General features: G+C 38.8%; 1 protein-coding gene across 5 annotated transcripts in view; it reads left to right on the top strand.

Annotated features, from left to right (window-relative positions):
• The window catches only part of numb (NUMB endocytic adaptor protein), a 133,994-nt gene that overhangs the window by 77,943 nt on the left and 33,551 nt on the right, over positions 1 to 22,500 (top strand). For 2 of the 5 annotated variants that reach the window (XM_061885678.1, XM_061885675.1), the window contains exons 1-3: positions 1,951 to 2,100; positions 6,298 to 6,372; positions 18,362 to 18,394. In XM_061885678.1, the coding sequence (XP_061741662.1) occupies positions 1,966 to 2,100; positions 6,298 to 6,372; positions 18,362 to 18,394 (243 nt within the window). In that variant the 5' untranslated portion in view covers positions 1,951 to 1,965. Of the gene's footprint in view, positions 1 to 1,950; positions 2,101 to 6,297; positions 6,373 to 18,361; positions 18,395 to 22,500 lie in introns of those variants that run through there. The other 3 variants (XM_061885679.1, XM_061885676.1, XM_061885677.1) reach the window with 3 other exon arrangements.

The following is a 22,500-nucleotide window of genomic DNA, read 5'->3' as shown; positions in this document are numbered from 1 at the left end:
GACATTGTTCTCCGTGGTTTTGTTGACATTGTTCTCTGTGGTTTTGTTGACATTGTTCTCCATGGTTTATTGACATTGATCTCCGTGATTTGTTTACATTGTTCTCCGTGGTTTTTTGACATTGTTCTCTGTGGCTTGTTGACATTGTTCTTTTGTGGTTCATTGACATTGTTCTTCGAGGTTTTGTTGACATTGTTCCCTGTGGTTTGTTGACATTGTTCTTTTGTGGTTCGTTGACATTGTTCTCCGAGGTTTTGTTGACATTGTTCTCCGTGGTTTTTTTGACATTGTTTTCTGTGGTTTGTTGACATTGTTCTTTTGTGGTTCGTTGACATTGTTCTCCGAGGTTTTGTTGACATTGTTCTCCGTGGTTTTGTTGACATTGTTCTCTGTGGTTTTGTTGACATTGTTCTCCATGGTTTATTGACATTGATCTCCGTGGTTTGTTGACATTATTCTCCGTGGTTTTGTTTTCATTAGTCTCTGTGGTTTGTTGACATTGTTTTCTGTTTTTTGTTGACATTGTTCTTCGTGGTTTTGTTTACATTATTCTCTGTGGTTTTTTGACATTGTTCTCTGTGGTTTTGTTGACATTTTTCTCCGTTGTTTTGTTTACATTGTTCTCCGTGGTTTTTTGACATTGTTCTCTGTGGTTTGTTGACATTGTTCTCCATAGTTTTGTTGACATTGTTTTCAGTGGTTTTGTTGACATTGTTCTCCGTGGTTTGGTTTTTTTGACGTTGTTCTTTTTTGGTTCGTTGACACTTTTCTCCGTGGTTTTGTTGACATTGTTCTCCGTGGTTTTGTTGACATTGTTCTTCGTGGTTTTGTTTACATTATTCTCTGTGGTTTTTTGACATTGTTCTCTGTGGTTTTGTTGACATTTTTCTCCGTTGTTTTGTTTACATTGTTCTCCGTGGTTTTTTGACATTGTTCTCTGTGGTTTGTTGACATTGTTCTCCATAGTTTTGTTGACATTGTTTTCAGTGGTTTTGTTGACATTGTTCTCCGTGGTTTGGTTTTGTTGACATTGTTCTTTTTTGGTTCGTTGACATTTTTCTCCATGGTTTTGTTGACATTGTTCTCCGTGGTTTTGTTGACATTGTTCTTCGTGGTTTTGTTTACATTATTCTCTGTGGTTTTTTGACATTGTTCTCTGTGGTTTTGTTGACATTTTTCTCCGTTGTTTTGTTTACATTGTTCTCCGTGGTTTTTTGACATTGTTCTCTGTGGTTTGTTGACATTGTTCTCCATAGTTTTGTTGACATTGTTTTCAGTGGTTTTGTTGACATTGTTCTCCGTGGTTTGGTTTTGTTGACATTGTTCTTTTTTGGTTCGTTGACATTTTTCTCCATGGTTTTGTTGACATTGTTCTCCGTGGTTTTGTTGACATTGTTCTTCGTGGTTTTGTTTACATTATTCTCTGTGGTTTTTTGACATTGTTCTCTGTGGTTTTGTTGACATTTTTCTCCGTTGTTTTGTTTACATTGTTCTCCGTGGTTTTTTGACATTGTTCTCTGTGGTTTGTTGAAATTGTTCTCCATAGTTTTGTTGACATTGTTTTCAGTGGTTTTGTTGACATTGTTCTCCGTGGTTTTGATTTGTTGACATTGTTCTTTTTTGGTTCGTTGACATTTTTCTCCGTGGTTTTGTTGACATTGTTCTCCGTGGTTTTGTTGACATTTCCTTGCCTTTCTGCCATGATAGCTGAGGGGATTATAATCAGAGTAAGGTTACATTTGAAATTTAAATGCTAAAATATTTATTTTCCATGTTTTCCATAGGTCAGAAAACAAATATCAATTAATGGCATTGACCAATATAAAAAAAAAAAAGAGTATAGCGATACAGTTTTCAGCCCTATATGTGGTCGTCAGGCGAGGTCACGCCCCCTCTAACTAAGCCCTCTTTGAGGGCGGCGTCCATTGTCCTTGTAACCAGGGCTGCCTCCTAGCGTCAGCACACATGCGAGCGGGTGGATTGTGTGCTTTAATAGGTTCTGACTCACCGAGGCGGGCGGTGGCGTCACGATCTAAGAATAGTACCGGCTCGTCCAGCGCCAAGGGTCGGCGTCACTCGCTGTGTATCTGCGAGGGAAGGGTAAGGACTTCCTCTCAGGCACAATGACTTGTAGTAGTGCTCTCTGTGTCCGTGTGTGTGTGTGTGTGTGTGTGTGCGTGTGTGTGTGTGTGTGTGTGTGTGTGTGTGTGTGTGTGTGTGTGTGTGTGTGTGTGTGTGTTCTTGTATTTCTACCCTTCTTGAGACATCAAGAAGGAAAAGGTAGGCATTTTTCTCAGGTCTCCAGAAGTTCAGAAATACATGATCGTGTGTGTTCTTGTATTTCTACCGTTCTTGAGACATAGAGAAGGAAAAGGTAGGCATTTTTCTCAGGTCTCCAGAAGGTCTGAAATACATGATCGTGTGTGTGTGTGTCCCGCGACCCCAAAAGGGAATAAGCGGTAGAAAATGGATGGATGTGTGTGTGTGTGTTTCTACCCTTCTTGAGACATCAAGAAGGAAAAGGTAGGCATTTTTCTCAGGTCTCCAGAAGGTCTGAAATACATGATCGTGTGTGTGTGTGTCCCGCGACCCCAAAAGGGAATAAGCGGTAGAAAATGGATGGATGTGTGTGTGTGTGTTTCTACCCTTCTTGAGACATCAAGAAGGAAAAGGTAGGCATTTTTCTCAGGTCTCCAGAAGTTCAGAAAAAACATGATCGTGTGTGTTCTTGTATTTCTACCGTTCTTGAGACATAGAGAAGGAAAAGGTCGGCATTTTTCTCAGGTCTCCAGAAGGTCTGAAATACATGATCGTGTGTGTGTGTGTGTGTGTGTGTGTGTGTGTGTGTGTGTTCTTGTATTTCTACCATTCTTGAGACATAGAGAAGGAAAAGGTAGGCATTTTTCTCAGGTCTCCAGAAGTTCAGAAATACATGATCGTGTGTGTGTGTGTGTGTGTGTGTGTGTGTGTGTGTGTGTGTGTGTGTGTGTGTGTGTTCTTGTATTTCTACCGTTCTTGAGACATAGAGAAGGAAAAGGTAGGCATTTTTCTCAGGTCTCAAGAAGGTCTGAAATACATGATCGTGTGTGTGTGTGTGTGTGTTCTTGTATTTCCACCGTTCTTGAGACATGAAGAAAGAAAAGTAGCTTCCATATGAGGAGGTGTGAACATAAATCACGGTCCCAATAACATTGCATCTAATAGAGAATGTCTCATTTGCACCCCCTGGTGGTGACATCTATCAAAACGTGGGTGGTCCCAAACAGGAGGGATTTTTCAAAGGTAGACTACAAAAAGGGAAAAAAAATAATAAGTCCAAAAAGGGGTAACAAAAATCGATGGGGCAGAAGTGCACACCATGAATACTAACAAAAAGCCAGGGCGCACTTAGCACAGCAAAAGTCCTCTTTAAATCAAGAAGGCTGGGAAACAAACACAACGAGGTCAAGATTAACAGGACTAAGAAAAGGCAACGTACCGAGACAGATGAGGCGAAGCAGGCACATGTAGGTGCGGGGTTCAGGAAACATTAACCGGCAGGGTCAAGCTGTGAGTGACGAGCCCAAATACAGGTGAGCTAATTGCAAGCAGGTGCGCCACAAGGTCCGCCCCTCGCCGAGGAGAAGGCAGGAACACACTAAAAACACAACAAAAAGGTGACAATTTGGGCAAATTGCAAACTTCTCTTTTGGAAGGAAGTATGAAGTCAGGCAAGATTATTTTATAAGTATCCCCGCCATGCCTCTGTGGTTTGATTGACCATTTTCAGGACTTATGCAGATCCCAAACAAAGAAAAACGGGGACCCATATGTGAGAAGGGTGAGTTTTACGCAACAGGTCCTCTTTAAATAACCCAACTCATTACCGTCGTATTATTCCAACCTCATTTCATCAGAATCAGAAATACTTTAATAATCCCCGAAGGTGGATTAAGATTTTCAGAACAATCCCGTTCAAGAGCAGACAAACATTACAGGGAGACAGAACAGGATCGCTGACAAATCTGCCAACTTCCGGCGCCCCTTACAATAAGGTATATATAAAATTCAGTCTTAGCTTGGGCCTCTGGAGAGGTGCTCCAGACTGAGGCTAAGGGGGAAAAAACTCATAGCCATAGCACACATAAACATATGTGTCAGAGGGAAACATCAAAGGACATTAAAGACATTAAAAAGAGCAGAGTTGATGCAACCAGACCTTTTGTCATGGCGGGGATTGTTCTCCCGGGATGCAATCGGACTATAATGGACACGGCTCGAAGGTAAAAACATGATTTGTTCCTAACGAAATCAAAGGAGTACAAAACGGAAAGCGAGCCAACAGAACAACGTTCCTGATCACATTCGAAGCTAAACTAAAACTTTGCATAAACTATGGACGAGAAAAAACTTTTAACTGTAGCATGAACAAACGGAACAAACAGTATGAACAGGCAGGTGAGCGGCCGAACTCTAATCAGAGACGGGCAAACGTAATTAGCAACCATGGCAACCAAAACTAACTCAGGGAGGTGCACAAACAGGAACTAAAGGAGTCCAAAACTAACGGAACATTACTAAACAAAACATGATCTACACCACAGATCATGACACATTCCTACAAATCCAGTTTCCATATGAGTTGGAAATTGTGTTCGATGTAAATATAAACAGAATACAATGATTTGCAAATCCTTTTCAACCCATATTCAGTTGAATATGCTACAAAGACAACATATTTGATGTTCAAACTGATAAAAAAAATGTTGTTGTTGCAAATAATCATTAACTTTAGAATTTGATGCCAGCAACACGTGACAAAGAAGTTGGGAAAGGTGGCAATAATTACCGATAAAGTTGAGGAATGCTCATCAAACACTTATTTGGAACATCCCACAGGTGTGCAGGCTAATTGGGAACAGGTGGGTGCCATGATTGGGTATAAAAACAGCCTCCCAAAAAATGCTCAGTCTTTCACAAGAAAGGATGGGGCGAGGTACACCCCTTTGTCCACAACTGTGTGAGCAAATAGTCAAACAGTTTAAGAACAACGTTTCTCAAAGTGCAATTGCAAGAAATTTAGGGATTTCAACATCTACGCTCCATAATATCATCAAAAGGTTCAGAGAATCTGGAGAAATCACTCCACGTAAGCAGCATGGCCGGAAACCAACATTGAATGACCGTGACCTGTACTGTATCAAAAACCGACATCAATCTCTAAAGGATATCACCACATGGGCTCAGGAACACTTCAGAAAACCACTGTCACTAAATACAGTTGGTTGCTACATCTGTAAGTGCAAGTTAAAGCTCTACTATGCAAAGCGAACGCCATTTATCAACAACATCCAGAAACGCAGCTGGCTTCTCTGGGCCCAAGATCATCCAAGATGGACTGATGCAAAGTGGAAAAGTGTTCTGTGGTCTGACGAGTCCACATTTCAAATTGTTTTTGGAAATATTCAACATTGTGTCATCTGGACCAAAGGGGAAGCGAACCATCCAGACTGTTATCCACGCAAAGTGGAAAAGCCAGCATGTGTGATGGTATGGGGGTGCATTAGTGCCCAAGGCATGGGTAACTTACACATCTGTGAAGGCACCATTAATGCTGAAAGGTACATACAGGTTTTGGAACAACATATGCTGCCATCTAAGCGCCGTCTTTTTCATGGACGCCCCTGCTTATTTCAGCAAGACAATGTCTTTGTGAAAAATGAGTGCGGGTACTTCATGGAAAATGTGTGGCGCATTATGAAGCGTAAAATACGACAGCAGAGACCCCGGACTGTTGAAGGACTGAAGCTCTACATAAAACAAGAATGGGAAAGAATTCCACTTTCAAAGCTTCAACAATTAGTTTCCTCAGTTCCCAAACGTTTATTGAGTGTGGCTAAAAGAAAAGGTGATGCAACACAGTGGTGAACATGCCCTTTCCCAACTACTTTGGCACGTGTTGCAGCCATGAAATTCTAAGTTAATTATTATTGCAAAAAAAAAAAATTCGTTTTGAGTTTGAACATCAAATATGTTGTCTTTGTAGCATATTCAACTGAATATGGCTTGAAAAGGATTTGAAAATCATTGTATTTTGTTTATATTTACATCGAACACAATTTCCCAACTCATATGGAAACGGGGTTTGTACATACAGCTACAAAAACATATACACTGTGGTGGCCTCTGTGGTGTTCCACTGCTCGGGTATGGGGGAGCATGGCCAGAGACGGGAGCGGACCCAACAAAGCAACCAAGAGAGCCGACTCCCAGTGTCTGTTTGGCGTTGTTACTGACTTGGCGTCTTCTTCCCCGCAGTACCTGGGACATGTGGAGGTGGAGGAGTCTCGAGGCATGCACATCTGCGAGGAAGCGGTCAAGCGGCTGAAGACGGTATGTTTCCCCTGGAAAAGTCCCGACCTTCTTCCTTCTTTTTTTTCTTTGATCCACCCACTCTTTTCTCCTCCTGTGCTGGAGTTTGTCCTCACTCCTGGTGTTTCATGGCTGAATGTGTGCTGTTGGCCCTTAAAAGCGTCTTTCTCTTTCCCCAACTGGTGCGTCCATTCTCGTCCTGTCGCATTCAATCAATCAATGTTTATTTATATAGCCCCAAATCACAAATGTCTCAAAGGACTGCACAAATCATTACGACTACGACATCCTCGGAAGAACCCACAAGAGGGCAAGGAAAACTCACACCCAGTGGGCAGGGAGAATTCACATCCAGTGGGACGCCAGTGACAATGCTGACTATGAGAAACCTTGGAGAGGACCTCAGATGTGGGCAACCCCCCCCTCTAGGGGACCGAAAGCAATGGATGTCGAGCGGGTCTAACATGATACTGTGAAAGTTCAATCCATAGTGGCTCCAACACAGCCGCGAGAGTTCAGTTCAAGCGGATCCAAGACAGCAGCGAGAGTCCCGTCCACAGGAAACCATCTCAAGCGGAGGCGGATCAGCAGCGTAGAGATGTCCCCAACCGATACACAGGCGAGCGGTCCATCCTGGGTCCCGACTCTGGACAGCCAGTACTTCATCCATGGTCATCGGACCGGACCCCCTCCAAAAGGGAGGGGGGGACATAGGAGAAAAAAGAAAAGAAGCAGCAGATCAACTGGTCTAAAAAGGAGGTCTATTTAAAGGCTAGAGCATACAGATGAGTTTTAAGGTGAGACTTAAATGCATTGAAGATCCCTGAACTCTTCAGCAGTCAGGGTCGGTCTGTGAGAGTCGGGCCGCTAAAAGGGACTTGAACACCGAGGGTGTCCGAAGTGGGGCTCCTTCTAAAAAAAAATACTACGACCAAGAGAAACTTTAAAAAGTGCAGGTGAAATGTAGCGAGAACAAGTTGTAACGTTCAATCCAATTACACAAAAAAATGTTGTCTTTAAAGTTGTAATTCCTCCAAAAATAATAATTGTCAGGTTCAAACACTGATGACATTTATTAAACAAGACAAAAGGCAAGGAATCAAACAGAGACAGAATTCAATTCAAACTCAGATCTGAGGAGAGACATGGCCAACGTACTCTCTGTACAGTCCTGCACCACGCTCTCCCCAAAGATTGTACTCCTCCTTCTTTATTTGACTTTCTCCCCCCTCCTTCCCACAGCCGCTTCCTGAGGGTATCCATCCATCCATCCATTTTGCTACCGCTTATTCCCTTTCGGGGTGGCGGGGGGCGCTGGCGCCTATCTCAGCTACAATCGGGCGGAAGGGTAGTGGGTCGTAAACAACATTGCCTTCGGTTACCGAGCAGTTTGAAGAGATCTCGTCAAATATTTCAATAAGAGTCCCATACAATAGTTCAAAGAGAGTCCCATAAAATAGTTCAAAGAGAGTCCCATAAAATAGTTCAAAAAGAGTCCCATAAAATAGTTCAAAGAGAGTCCCATAAAATAGTTCAAAGAGAGTCCCATAAAATAGTTCAAAAAGAGTCCCATAAAATAGTTCAAAGAGAGTCTCATAAAATAGTTCAAAGAGAGTCCCATAAAATAGTTCAAAGAGAGTCCCATAAAATAGTTCAAAGAGAGTCCCATAAAATAGTTCAAAGAGAGTCCCATAAAATAGTTCAAAAAGAGTCCCATAAAATAGTTCAAAGAGAGTCTCATAAAATAGTTCAAAGAGAGCCCCATAAAATAGTTCAAAGAGAGTCCCATAAAATAGTTCAAAGAGAGTCCCATAAAATAGTTCAAAAAGAGTCCCATAAAATAGTTCAAAGAGAGTCTCATAAAATAGTTCAATAAGAGTCCCATACAATAGTTCAAAGAGAGTCCCATAAAATAGTTCAAAGAGAGTCCCATAAAATAGTTCAAAAAGAGTCCCATAAAATAGTTCAAAGAGAGTCTCATAAAATAGTTCAAAGAGAGTCCCATAAAATAGTTCAAAAAGAGTTTGTAAAATACTTCAAAATGAGTTCCTCTGGAAGTTGGGCAGATCCTGCCGTCTGTCCACTTTTTAAGTCCCAATGGAGTTTTATGAGCCTTCTTCTTGGGTGGTTTCAAAGACAGCCTTTTGTCTTCTTTTCAGGAACACAATGCAATACAACATTTTTTGTGATAATTTAAAAACAATTATTCTAAAATAATGAATCAAAATTAATGTTGGTTTTTTTTTGTTTGCCATAAAAAAAATTAAAAAGCATTATATTTGGTGGTAGCGGGGAGGGTGTATATTGTAGCGTCCCGGAAGAGTTAGTGCTGCAAGGGATTCTGGGTATTTGTTCTGTTGTGTTACGGTGCGGATGTTCTCCCAAAATGTTTTGCCAGCAGCTAAAAGCAATTGCGTGAGAACGTACAGATGCTGGTTATATTATTAGAATATCATGAATATCATGAACAAGTTGATTAATTTCATTAATTCCATTTAGAAAGTCAAACTTGTAGAATGTATACATTCATTCCAAACAGACTGATACATTTCAAGTGTTTTTTTGCCAAAGAGGAGATGATTAATTAATGAAAACCCTAAATTCAACACCTCAGAAAATTAGAATATGGTGAAAAGGTCAGATATTGAAGACACCTGGTGCCACGCTCTAATTAGCCAACCAACTCCAAACACCTGGAAAAGCCTTTAAATGGTCTCTCGTTTTGATTCTGTATGACACACAATCATGGGGAAGACTGCCGACTTGACAACTGTCCAAAAGATGACCATTGATACTTTAAAGAAGGAGGGCAAGACACAACAGGTCATTGCCAAAGAGGTTGGATGTTCCCAGAGCTCTGTGTCCAAGCACATTAATAGAGAGGCCAAGGGAAGACAAAGATGTGGTAGAAAAAAGTGTACAAGCAAGAGGGAGAGGATTGTCAAACAAAACCCATTCCAAAATGTGGGGGAGATCCACAAAGGGTGGACTGCAGCTGGAGTCCGTGCTTCAAGAACCACCACGCACCGACGTATGCAAGATATGGGCTTCAGCTGTCGCATTCCTTGTGTAAAGCCACTCTTGAATAAGAGACAACGTCAAAAGCGTCTCGCCTGGGCTCAAGACAAAAAGGACTGAGTGGTCCAAAGTTTTCAGATGAAAGTACATTTTTGTATCTCATTTGGAAATCAAGGTCCTGAGTCTGGAGGAAGACAGGAGAGGCACAGAATCCACGTTGCCTGAAGTCCAGTGTCAAATTTCCACAATGGGTAATGGTCTGGGGTGCCATGTCATCTGCTGGTGTTGGTCCACGGTGTTTCCTGAGGTCTAGGTTCAATGCAGCAGTCTACCAGGAAGTTTTACAACACTTTATGCTGACCAATTTTATGAAGGTGAAGATTTCATTTTCCAACATGACTTGGCACCTGCACACAGTGCCAAATCTACCAGTACCTGGTTTAAGGACCATGGTATCCCAGTTCTTGATTGGCCTGCAAAGTCACCTGACCTTAACCCCTTAGAAAAGCTATGTGGTATTGTGAAGCGGAAGATGCCAGATGCCAGAGCCAACAATGCTGAAGAGCTGAAGGCCACTATTAAAGCAAGCTGGGCTCTCATAACACCTGAGGAGTGCAACAGACTGGTCGACTTTATACCACAATTCAGGCAAAAGGAGCTGCAACTAAGTATTGATTGCCGTACCTGCTGAAACTTTCCATGTTCATACTTTTCAGTTGGCTCACATTTCTAAAAAATATTTTTGGGTACTAGTCCTAACTAATATTCTAATTTTCTGAGATACTGAATTTGGGATTTTCAGTAATTGTCAGTACTTATCATCAACATTTAAAGAAATAAACATTTCAAATATATCACTATGTGTGGAATGAATTGATATAATATGTAAGTTTCACCTTCTGAATATAATTACTGAAATAAATCAACTTCTTCATGATATTCTAATGATATCACCAGCTCCTGTATACTCCAATATCACGATATGGTCATTTTCTATATCGCACAGAGACCAACCAACCCGGGATATATCGTATATATCGATATATCGCCCAGCCCTACATGCAACATATTTCAATGGTTGGAATCTGCGCTTTTGCTGGATATTTTAGTGATTAGTTTTATCCTGGTAACAATATTATTTTTCGATACTTTTCTAAATAAAGAGGACTGGAAATAATTGCATTATTGGCTTTATTGTAACAAAAATCATTAGAGTGTGGCAGACCGGTACTTTATGACTCATTAGTATCGCGGAGCTTTGATGCCGACTTGCAGTTCTGTATTGATGTCCAAACTCCAAGCTGTAGACCTAATATACACATTTTCTATTTGATTTTTGAACTCCTCCAGAGCAGCTACACGCACTTACTGTATTTGGTGCACTTGAAACCCTTTAATTTTCCCCAAAACTCGACATGCGCCTGATGTAAGGAATGCGTTTGGTTGAGCTTGCCCGCCTCAAGGCGGTTTTGTTTGGTGCATGGTGTGATGATGGATGTGGCCAGTGGATGGCAGTCAAACATAGGAGATACATAAAGGTTCGGTGGCCACGGATTAAGTGCTGGGTTGAAGATCGGTTGGGGACTTCTCTGCGCTGCTGACCTGTCTCGCCGCTCGGGATGGTCTCCTGATGGCCCCACTATGGACTGGACTCTAACTATTATGTTAGATCCACTATGGACTGGACTCTTACTATTATGTTAGATCCACTATGGACTGGACTCTTACTATTATGTTAGATCCACTATGAACTGGACTCTCACACTATTATGTTGGATCCACTATGGACTGGACTCTTACTATTATGTTAGATCCACTATGGACTGGACTCTAACTATTATGTTAGATCCACTATGGACTGGACTCTTACTATTATGTTAGATCCACTATGGACTGGACTCTTACTATTATGTTAGATCCACTATGGACTGGACTCTCACTATTATGTTAGATCCACTATGAACTGGACTCTCACACTATTATGTTGGATCCACTATGGACTGGACTCTTACTATTATGTTAGATCCACTATGGACTGGACTCTCACTATTATGTTGGATCCACTAAGGACTTGACTCTCACTATTATGTTAGATCCACTATGGACTGGACTCTCACTATTATGTTAGATCCACTATGGACTGGACTTTCACTATTATGTTAGATCCACTATGGACTGGACTCTCAATATTATGTTATATCCACTATGGACTGGACTTTCACTATTATGTTAGATCCACTATGTACCGGACTCTCACTATTATGTTAGAACCACTATGGACTGGACTCTCACTATTATGTTGGAGCCACTCTGGACTGGACTTTCACTATTATGATAGATCCACTATGGACTGGACTCTCACTATTATGTTAGATCCACTATGGACTGGACTCTCATTATTATGATAGATCCACTAAGGACTGGACTCTCACTATTATGTTAAATCCACTATGGACTGGACTCTCACTATTATGTTAGATCCACTATGGACTGGACTCTCACTATTATGTTAGATCCACTATGAACTGGACTCTCACTATTATGATAGATCCACTACGGACTGGACTCTCACTATTATGTTAGATCCACTAAGGACTGGACTCTCACTATTATGTTATGTTATATCCACTATGGACTGGACTTTCACTATTATGTTAGATCCACTATGGACTGGACTTTCACTATTGTGTTAGATCCACTATGGACTGGACTCTCACTATTATGTTAGATCCACTATGAACTGGACTTTCACTATTATGTTAGATCCACTATGGACTGGACTCTCACTATTATGTTAGATCCACTAAGGACTGGACTCTCACTATTATGTTATGTTATATCCACTATGGACTGGACTTTCACTATTGTGTTAGATCCACTATGGACTGGACTCTTACTATTATGTTAGATCCACTATGGACTGGACTCTTACTATTATGTTAGATCCACTATGAACTGGACTCTCACTATTATGTTAGATCCACTATGGACTGGACTCTCACTATTATGTTAGATCCACTAAGGACTGGACTCTCACTATTATGTTAGATCCACTATTGACTGGACTTCCACTATTATGTTATAGCTGCTATGGACTGGACTCTTACTATTATGTTAGATCCACTATGGACTGGACTCTCACTATTATATTAGATCCACTATGGACTGGACTCTCGCTATTATGTTGGATCCACTATGGACTGGACTCTCACTATTATGTTAGATCCACTAAAGACTGGACTCTCACTATTATGTTAGATCCACTATGGACTGGACTTTCACTATTATGTTAGAACCACTATGGACTGGACTCTCACTATTATGTTGGAGCCACTCTGGACTGGACTTTCACAATATCATGTTAGACCTACTTGACATCCATTGCTCTTGGTGTCCCCTAGAAGGGGTGAGGGGTTTGCCCACATATGTGGTCCTCTCCAAGGTTTCTCATAGTCCCACTGGGGTGAGTTTTTCCTTGCCCTTATGTGGGCTCTGTACCGCGGATGTCGTGGTGGCTTGTGCAGCCCTTTGAGACACTTGTGATTTAGGGCTATATAAATAAACATTGATTGATTGATTGATAATACTCGTATACCATACAACCCTACTAGTTACTATGGTAATCTACGTCACAGCGGGTCAGACGAGGGACCAAGCAGTGTGGGTGGGGAGCGTTTCCACAGAGTGATTCCAGAGCCTGAAATGTGGGTGTCAGGGACCGATGTGGAAGTTCTAAGAGCTTAGTCATGTATCACATACCGTATTTCCTTGAATTGCTGCCGGGGCGCTAATTATTTTAAAACCTCTTCTCACTCCGGCGCTTACCAAAGGCATGTGGTAAATTTAGGCCTATGCTTATAAATTTGAGTGTGATGTAAGGATACCATCATGAAAAGCACATTTAATAAAAAAAACTTTAATATGGTCTTTCCTTTACTTATAAATGAAGTCCATGCGCAGCTCCTTCTGATCAAAAGCATCGATAACTTGTGTATAGAAGTCTTCCTTATCTTTCTTCAGTTTTAAAAGTCTCTCTGTTAAAGTTAAAGTTAAAAATCTTCCCTTATTACCTCCTGCTTCGATTGAAAGTCCAGTTTAGAAAACTGTTTTATTTTAGATATGTAATCCTCCATGTTAAAAGTGCAAGCTAGAGGAAAAAATAAACGATCGCTGCTTGTTGTCACTTCTTCTGCAGCCGTGTAGTCGCAAGAAGGATCACTAGCGCCCTCTACCACCATTTAATGACTCATATTTGACACACGCAGCTACGGTATCTTAATAAAACATAGCTGCTTACTGTTCTTTTTAGCATATTCAATAGCTTGGACCTTAAATCCTACTGAATAGCTCTTAATCTTCTTCCCTTTATGCGATTTCAAATGATTGAAATCGGCCTCCTCCATTTTGAAAATGATGACAGGTGAAGTGTCATTTGTGACGTGACGAGTTTGACCCTGCGGATATTCTCGGCATATGCGAATTATTTGGCGAAACTTTAACGTTAATCTTGAGCCGGCGGTAATGCTAAGCATGCGTTAATTATTTTGCGAAACGAGTTCGACCCAGCAGTAATTCTAAATAGGAGCATACTCCAATTCAAGGAAATACGGTTTATCAGATTGTAGTTTTGTTTTTTGTTTTTTTTACCCTTCACGTTCATATTTCGCTGTGTTTGTTGCAGTTTTGTTGCATTTGGCTCGATTGTAAAATACGTGGATTGAGAGCGGGTGTGACGTTCATTTGTTCTCAATATTCAGGGTTTTATCCTTCATAGAAAACAATACAATTCCATTCCCTTTTTAAGGCGGTCCGTCTTAAAATTTTTAGCATTCAATCAGACTTTATTGTGAGGTCTTACCTTTACTTATAAATGAAGTCCATGCGCAGCTCCTTCTGATCAAAAGCATCGATAACTTGTTTATAGAAGTCTTCCTTATCGTTCTTCAGTTTTAAAAGTCTCTCTGTTAAAGTTAAAGTCAAAAATCTTCCTTTATTACCTCATGCTTCGATTGAAAGTCCAGTTTAGAAAACTGTTTTGTTTTAGATATGTAATCCTCCATGTTAAAAGTGCAAACGAGAGGAAAAAATAAACGATCGCTGCTTGTTGTCACTTCTTCTGCAGCCGAGTAGTCGCAAGAAGGATCACTAGCGCCCTCTACCACCATTTAATGACTCATATTTGACACACGCAGCTACGGTATATTAATAAAACATAAATGCTTACTGTTCTTTCTAGCATATTCAATAGCTTGGACCTTAAATCCTACTGAATAGCTCTTAATCTTCTTCCCTTTATGCGATTTCAAATGATTGAAGTCAGCCTCCTCCATTTTGAAAATGATGACAGGTGAAGTGTCACTCGTGACGTGACGAGTTTGACCCGGTGGAAATTCTAGGCATATGCGAATTATTTGGCGAAACTTTAACGTTAATCCTGAGCCGGCGGTAATGCTAAGCATGCGTTAATTATTTTGCGAAACGAGTTCGACCCAGCAGTAATTCTAAGTAGGCGCATACTCCAATTCAAGGAAATACGGTATATCAGATTGTAGTTTTGTTTTTTGTTTTTTTTACCCTTCACGTTCATATTTCGCTGTGTTTGTTGCAGTTTTGTTGCATTTGGCTCGATTGTAAAATACGTCGCTTGAGAGCGGGTGTGACGTTCATTTGTTCTCAATATTCAGGGTTTTATCCTTCATAGAAAACAATACAATTCCCTTTTTAAGGCGGTCCGTCATAACGTTTTTAGTATTCAATCAGACTTTATTGTGAGGTCTTACCTTTACTTATAAATGAAGTCCATGCGCAGCTCCTTCTGATCAAAAGCATCGATAACTTGTTCATAGAAGTCTTCCTTATCTTTCTTCAGTTTTGAAAGTCTCTCTGTTAAAGTTAAAGTTAAAAATCCTCCTTTATTACCTCCTGCTTCGATTGAAAGTCCAGTTTAGAAAACTGTTTTATTTTAGATATGTAATCCTCCATGTTAAAAGTGCAAACGAGAGGAAAAAATAAACGATCGCTGCTTGTTGTCACTTCTTCTGCAGCCGAGTAGTCGCAAGAAGGATCACTAGCGCCCTCTACCACCATTTAATGACTCATATTTGACACACGCAGCTACGGTATATTAATAAAACATAGCTGCTTACTGTTCTTTTTGGCATATTCAATAGCTTGGACCTTAAATCCTACTGAATAGCTCTTAATCTTCTTCCCTTTATGCGATTTCAAATGATTGAAATCGGCCTCCTCCATTTTGAAAATGATGACAGGTGAAGTGTCATTTGTGACGTGACGAGTTTGACCCGGTGGAAATTCTAGGCATATGCGAATTATTTGGCGAAACTTTAACGTTAATCCTGAGCCGGCGGTAATGCTAAGCATGCGTTAATTATTTTTCCGAAACGAGTTCGACCCAGCAGTAATTCTAAGTAGGCGCATACTCCAATTCAAGGAAATACGGTTTATCAGATTGTAGTTTTGTTTTTTGTCTTTTTTACCCTTCACGTTCATATTTCGCTGTGTTTGTTGCAGTTTTGTTGCATTTGGCTCGATTGTAAAATACGAGGACTGAGAGCGCGTGTGACGTTCATTTGTTCTCAATATTCAGGGTTTTATCCTTCATAGAAAACAATACAATTCCCTTTTTAAGGCGGTCTGTCATAACATTTTTAGCATTCAATCAGACTTTATTGTGAGGTTTTACCTTTACTTATAAATGAAGTCCATGCGCAGCTCCTTCTGATCAAAAGCATCGATAACTTGTTTATAGAAGTCTTCCTTATCTTTCTTCAGTTTTAAAAGTCTCTCTGTAAAAGTTAAAGTTAAAAATCCTCCTTTATTACCTCCTGCGTCGATTGAAAGTCCAGTTTAGAAAACTGTTTTGTTTTAGATATGTAATCCTCCATGTTAAAAGTGCGAGCGAGAGGAAAAAATAAACGATCGCTGCTTGTTGTCACTTCTTCTGCAGCCGAGTAGTCGTAAGAAGGATCACTAGCGCCCTCTACCACCATTTAATGACTCATATTTGACACACGCAGCTACGGTATATTAATAAAACATAAATGCTTACTGTTCTTTTTTGCATATTCAATAGCTTGGACCTTAAATCCTACTGAATAGCTCTTAATCTTCTTCCCTTTATGCCATTTCAAATGATTGAAATCGGCCTCCTCCATTTTGAAAATGATGACAGGTGAAGTGTCATTTGTGACGTGACGAGTTTGACCCGGTGGAAATTCTAGGCATATGCGAATTATTTGGCGAAACTTTAACGTTAATCCTGAGCCGGCATGCATGAATTATTTTGCGAAATGAGTTCGACCCAGCAGTAATTCTAAGTAGGCGCATACTCCAATTCAAGGAAATACGGTATATCAGATTGTAGTTTTGTTTTTTGTTTTTTTTTACCCTTCACGTTCATATTTCGCTGTGTTTGTTGCAGTTTTATTGCATTTGGCTCGATTGTAAAATACGTGGCTTGAGAGCGGGTGTGACGTTCATTTGTTCTCAATATTCAGGGTTTTATCCTTCATAGAAAACAATACAATTCCCTTTTTAAGGCGGTCTGTCATAACATTTTTAGCATTCAATCAGACTTTATTGTGAGGTCTTACCTTTACTTATAAATGAAGTCCATGCGCAGCTCCTTCTGATCAAAAGCATCGATAACTTATTTATAGAAGTCTTCCTTATCTTTCTTCAGTTTTAAAAGTCTCTGTTAAAGTTCAAGTCAAAAATCTTCCTTTATTACCTCATGCTTCGATTGAAAGTCCAGTTTAGACAACTGTTTTGTTTTAGATATGTAATCCTCCATGTTAAAAGTGCAAACGAGAGGAAAAAATAAACGATCGCTGCTTGTTGTCACTTCTTCTGCAGCCGAGTAGTCGCAAGAAGGATCACTAGCGCCCTCTACCACCATTTAATGACTCATATTTGACACACGCAGCTACGGTATATTAATAAAACATAAATGCTTACTGTTCTTTCTAGCATATTCAATAGCTTGGACCTTAAATCCTACTGAATAGCTCTTAATCTTCTTCCCTTTATGCGATTTCAAATGATTGAAGTCAGCCTCCTCCATTTTGAAAATGATGACAGGTGAAGTGTCACTCGTGACGTGACGAGTTTGACCCGGTGGAAATTCTAGGCATATGCGAATTATTTGGCGAAACTTTAACGTTAATCCTGAGCCGGCATGCGTGAATTATTTTGCGAAATGAGTTTGACCCAGCAGTAATTCTAAGTAGGCGCATACTCCAATTCAAGGAAATACGGTATATCAGATTGTAGGTTTTTTTGTGTTTTTTTTACCCTTCACGTTCATATTTCGCTGTGTTTGTTGCAGTTTTGTTGCATTTGGCTCGATTGTAAAATACGTGGACTGAGAGCGGGTGTGACGTTCATTTCTTCTCAATATTCAGGGTTTTATCCTTCATAGAAAACAATACAATTCCCTTTTTAAGGCGGTCCGTCATAACATTTTTAGCATTCAATCAGACTTTATTGGGAGGTTTTGTATTAGTGTTCCTAAAAATAGATATACCGGCCCCCAGACACATTTTTTTTCTTCTAAATTTGGCCCCCCAAGTCCAAATAATTGACCTGGACTGTTGTTGGTTGAGGACCCCTGGAGTGGTTGATCCATCCATCCATCCATTCATCCATCCATCCATGGCGTGGACATGGAAGTGATGGCTGGACTTCCTGTGTGGTGCTACTAACCCTAATCACCAATCTCTCCCATTCAAGTGTGTCCTAACAGGCACTCACTCACTCACTCACTCACTCACTCACTCATTCACTCACTCACAGCTTCACCCGCAGTAAATCAACAATAAAACAACCCGATCAACCCCCCCTCCTCATGTAGTCTCCATACAATTGTAGACCCTCCAGGTAACATTGTCATACTTTGTTCCTACCCCCCCTGTCTGCCCACCACCCTCCTTTTTTTTTGTTTTTTTGTTTGTTTTTTGTTTACCATTTTCAGGACAGGAAATTCTTCAAAGGATTCTTTTCCAAAGTAAGTTGCTCATTTGTGTTGCTGAGTGTCTTTTTTTTCTTGAAGTATCGTCGTCACTTTCCCCTTCTCTCACCTAACACGTCACCCTTTGATGAAAGCCGAGGGGACACACCAACACAAGGGGGGGGGGGTCTTCACTGATGCATGGTTAGGTTGAAGGTGTGTGTGTGTGTGTGTGTGTGTGTGTGTGTGTGTGTGTGTGTGTGTGTGTGTGTGTGTGTACTTGTATTTCACCCATTTTTTGGAGGTCTCAAGAATGTAAAAAATACAAGAATGTGTGTGTGTGTGTGTGTGTGTTCTTGTATTTCTGCCCTTCTTGAGACACCAAGAAGGAAAAGTAGCTTCCATATGAGGAGGTGTGAACAAGTTAATAGAGAGCCAAATACTAGGGTCTGTGAACATTGCTCCAAAGTCAGGATTTTTTGTTGTTGTTGATTTAATGCAATATATGATAAAACAAGACGTTTTAAATGTTTACTTAAAATGTTTTTAAGTAAAATTATAACTTGTGTCATAATTTTTGCCAAGTAAAAATTCCGATTATTATTATAATATTGCCATAATGTTAAAAGTTTTCTTATAAAATTGTGACTTTTGTCAAATAAAATGACTTTTCATAAAATTTCCAAAATGTTAAGCTTTTCTTGTAATATTGCGACTGTTATTGAGTAAAATTCCAACTTTTATCATAATATTGCACTAATGTTCAGTTTTTCTTTTAAAATTATGATCTGCGTTGAATAAAATTACAACTTTTATTTTAATACTAGACGTAGGCATTTTTCAGAGGTCTCCAGAAGGTAAGAAATACAACAAAAGTGCGTGCGTGAGCGTGTGTGTGTGTGTGTTCTTGTATTTCTGCCCTTCTTGAGACACCAAGAAGGAAAAGTAGCTTCCATATGAGGAGGTGTGAACAAGTTAATATAGAGCCAAATACCAGGGTCTGTGAACATTGCTCCAAAGTCAGGATTTTTTTTGTTGATTTAATGTGCATACAAGAGTAAATATTGACAGGTGTAAAGGCACCAGTATGTGATAAAACAACAAGGCAGCTAAAGAAGAACAATTTCTCATATTCTTTTTGTTGTTTATCTAATATTGCAATACAGTCTCGTAAAATTATTAATTTTTAACGTAATTTTCAAAGTAAAATTATAACTTAATTTTTGCCAAATAAAATTCCGATTGTTATTGTAATATTGCCCAAAAAAATCAAGTTTAAAATTGGGAAAAATTTCTCATATTTTCTCTGTTTTTGTAATATTGCAATATTTTCTCGTAAAATTAATACTCTTTTATGTCAAAATATTGGTTTTTAATGCAAAATGGTGACATTTGTCTTATAAAATTCTGACTTTGATCACAATATTGCCAATGGTGTTTGTTTTTTTTTAAAACAATTACATTTTTTTGAGTAAAATGATGACTTTTGTCTTAATTTTGCCAAGTAAAATTCCAATAATCACTAAAATATTGCCAACATTTTAAAGTTTTCTTATAAAATTGTGACTTTTGTCGAGTAAAATGACGACTCTTTTCATAAAATTGCCAAAATGTTAAGCTTTTCTTGTAAAATTGTGACTGTTATTGAGTAAAATCCCAACTTTTATCATGATTTTGTACAAATGTTCAGTTTTTCTTGTAAAATTTTGACTTGAGTTGAGTAAAATTACCACTTATATTATAATACTAAAGGTAGGCATTTTTCGGAGGTCTCAAGAATGTAACAAATACAAGAATGTGTGCTTGTGTGTGTGTGTGTGTGCGTGTGCGTGTGCGTGTGCGTGTGCGCGTGTGTGTGTGTGTGTACTTGTATTTCACCCTTCTTGAGACATTAACAAGGAAAAGTATGGTCCCAATACGGAAAACCATTGCATCTAATAGAGAGTCAAATACTAGGGTCTGTGAACATTGCTCCAAAGTCAGGGTTTTTGTTGTTGATTTAATGTGCATACAAGAGTAAACACTGACAGGTGCAAAGGCAGCAATATATGATAAAACAACAAGGCGGCTAAAAAAATGTTTAAGTAATATTATGACTTTTGTCATCATTTTTGCCAGGTAAAATTCAGATTATTATTATAAAATTGCCAACATTTTCAAGTTTTCTTTTAAAATTGTGACTTTTGTCGAGTTAAATGACGACTCTTTTCATAAAATTGCCATAATGTTAAGCTTTTCATGTAAAATTGCGACTGTTGTTGAATAAAATTCCAACTTTTATCATAATGTTGCACAAATGTTCAGATTTTCTAGTAAAATTTTTGACTTGAGTTGAGTAAAATTACGACTTTTATCATAATACTAGAGGTAGGCATTTTGTGGAGGTCTCAAGAATGTAACAAATACAAGAATGTGTGTGTGTGTGTGTGTGTGTGTGTGTGTGTGTGTGTGTGTGTGTGTGTGTGTGTGTGTGTGTGTGTGTGTGTGTGTGTGTCTGTGTGTGTGTGTGTGTCTGTGTGTGTGTGTGTGTGTGTGTTTTCTTGTATTTCTGCCCTTCTTGAGACGCCAACAAGGAAAAGTAGCTTCCATATGAGGAGGTGTGAACAAGTTAATATAGAGCCAAATACTAGGGTCTGTGAACATTGCTCCAAAGTCAGGATTTTTTTGTTGTTTTTGATTTAATGCAATATGTAATAAAACAAGACGCTAGCTAAAAAATATTTTTAAGTAAAATTAGAACTTGTCATAATTTTTGCCAAGTAAAAATTCCGATTATTATTATAATATTGCCATAATGTTAAAAGTTTTTTTTTATAAAATTGTGACTTTTGTCAGATAAAATGATGACTCTTTTCATTAAATTTCCAAAATGTTAAGCTTTTCTTGTAAAATTGTGACTGTTATTGAGTAAAATTTCAATTTTTATCATAATATTTATTGCACAAATGTTCAGTTTTTCTTGTAAAATTGCGACTGTTATTGAGTAAAATTCCACCTTTTATCATAATATTGCACTAATGTTCAGTTTTTCTTTTAAAATTATGATTTGCGTTGAATAAAATTAGAACTTTTATCATAATACTAGACGTAGGCATTTTTCAGAGGTCTCCAGAAGGTAAGAAATACAAGAAAAGTGTGTGTGGGTGTGTGTGTGTGTGTGTGTGTGTGTGTGTGTGTGTGTGTGTGTTGTATTTCTGCCCTTCTTGAGACACCAAGAAGGAAAAGTAGCTTCCATATGAGGAGGTGTGAACAAGTTAATATAGAGCCAAATACTAGGGTCTGTGAACATTGCTCCAAAGTCAGGATTTTTTTTGTTGATTTAATGTGCATACAAAAGTAAACACTGACAGGTGCAAAGGCAGCAAAATATGATAAAACAAGACGGCAGTTAAAGAAGAACAATTTCTCATATTCTTTTTGTTTATCTAATATTGCAATACAGTCTCATAAAATTATTACTTTTTTATGAAGAATTATTACTTTTTAACGTAATTTTCAAAGTAAAATTATAACTTCATTTTTGCCAAATAAAATTCCGATTGTTATTGTAATATTGCCCCAAAAAATTAAGTTTAAAATTGGGAACAATTTCTCATATTCTCTCAGTTTTTGTAATATTGCAATATTTTCTCATAAAATTATTACTATTTTATGTAAAAGTATTGGTTTTTAATGCAAAATGGTGACATTTGTTGTATAAAATTCTGACTTTAATCACAATATTGCCAATTGTGTTTGTTTTTTTAAAACAATGAAATTTTTTAGAGTAAAATGATGACTTTTATCATAATTTTGCCAAGTAAAATTCCAATAATCACTAAAATATTGCCAACATTTTAAAGTTTTCTTATAAAATTGTGACTTTTGTTGAGTAAAATGACGACTCTTTTCATAAAATTGCCAAAATGTTAAGCTTTTCTTGTAAAATTGTGACTGTTATTGAGTAAAATCCCAACCTTTATCATGATTTTGTACAAATGTTCAGTTTTTCTTGTAAAATTTTGACTTGAGTTGAGTAAAATTACGACTTATATTATAATACTAAAGGTAGGCATTTTTCGGAGGTCTCAAGAATGTAACAAATACAAGAATGTGTGCTTGTGTGTGTGTGTGTGTGTGTGTGTGTGTGTGTGTGTGTGTGTGTGTGTGTGTGTGTGCGTGTG

This window comes from Nerophis ophidion, linkage group LG24 (assembly GCF_033978795.1).
Source record: "Nerophis ophidion isolate RoL-2023_Sa linkage group LG24, RoL_Noph_v1.0, whole genome shotgun sequence".
In the NCBI taxonomy this organism is placed as follows: Eukaryota; Metazoa; Chordata; class Actinopteri; order Syngnathiformes; family Syngnathidae; genus Nerophis; species Nerophis ophidion.
The sequence above is the reverse complement of the archived record's forward strand: the minus strand, read 5'-3'. Positions and strand labels throughout refer to the sequence as shown.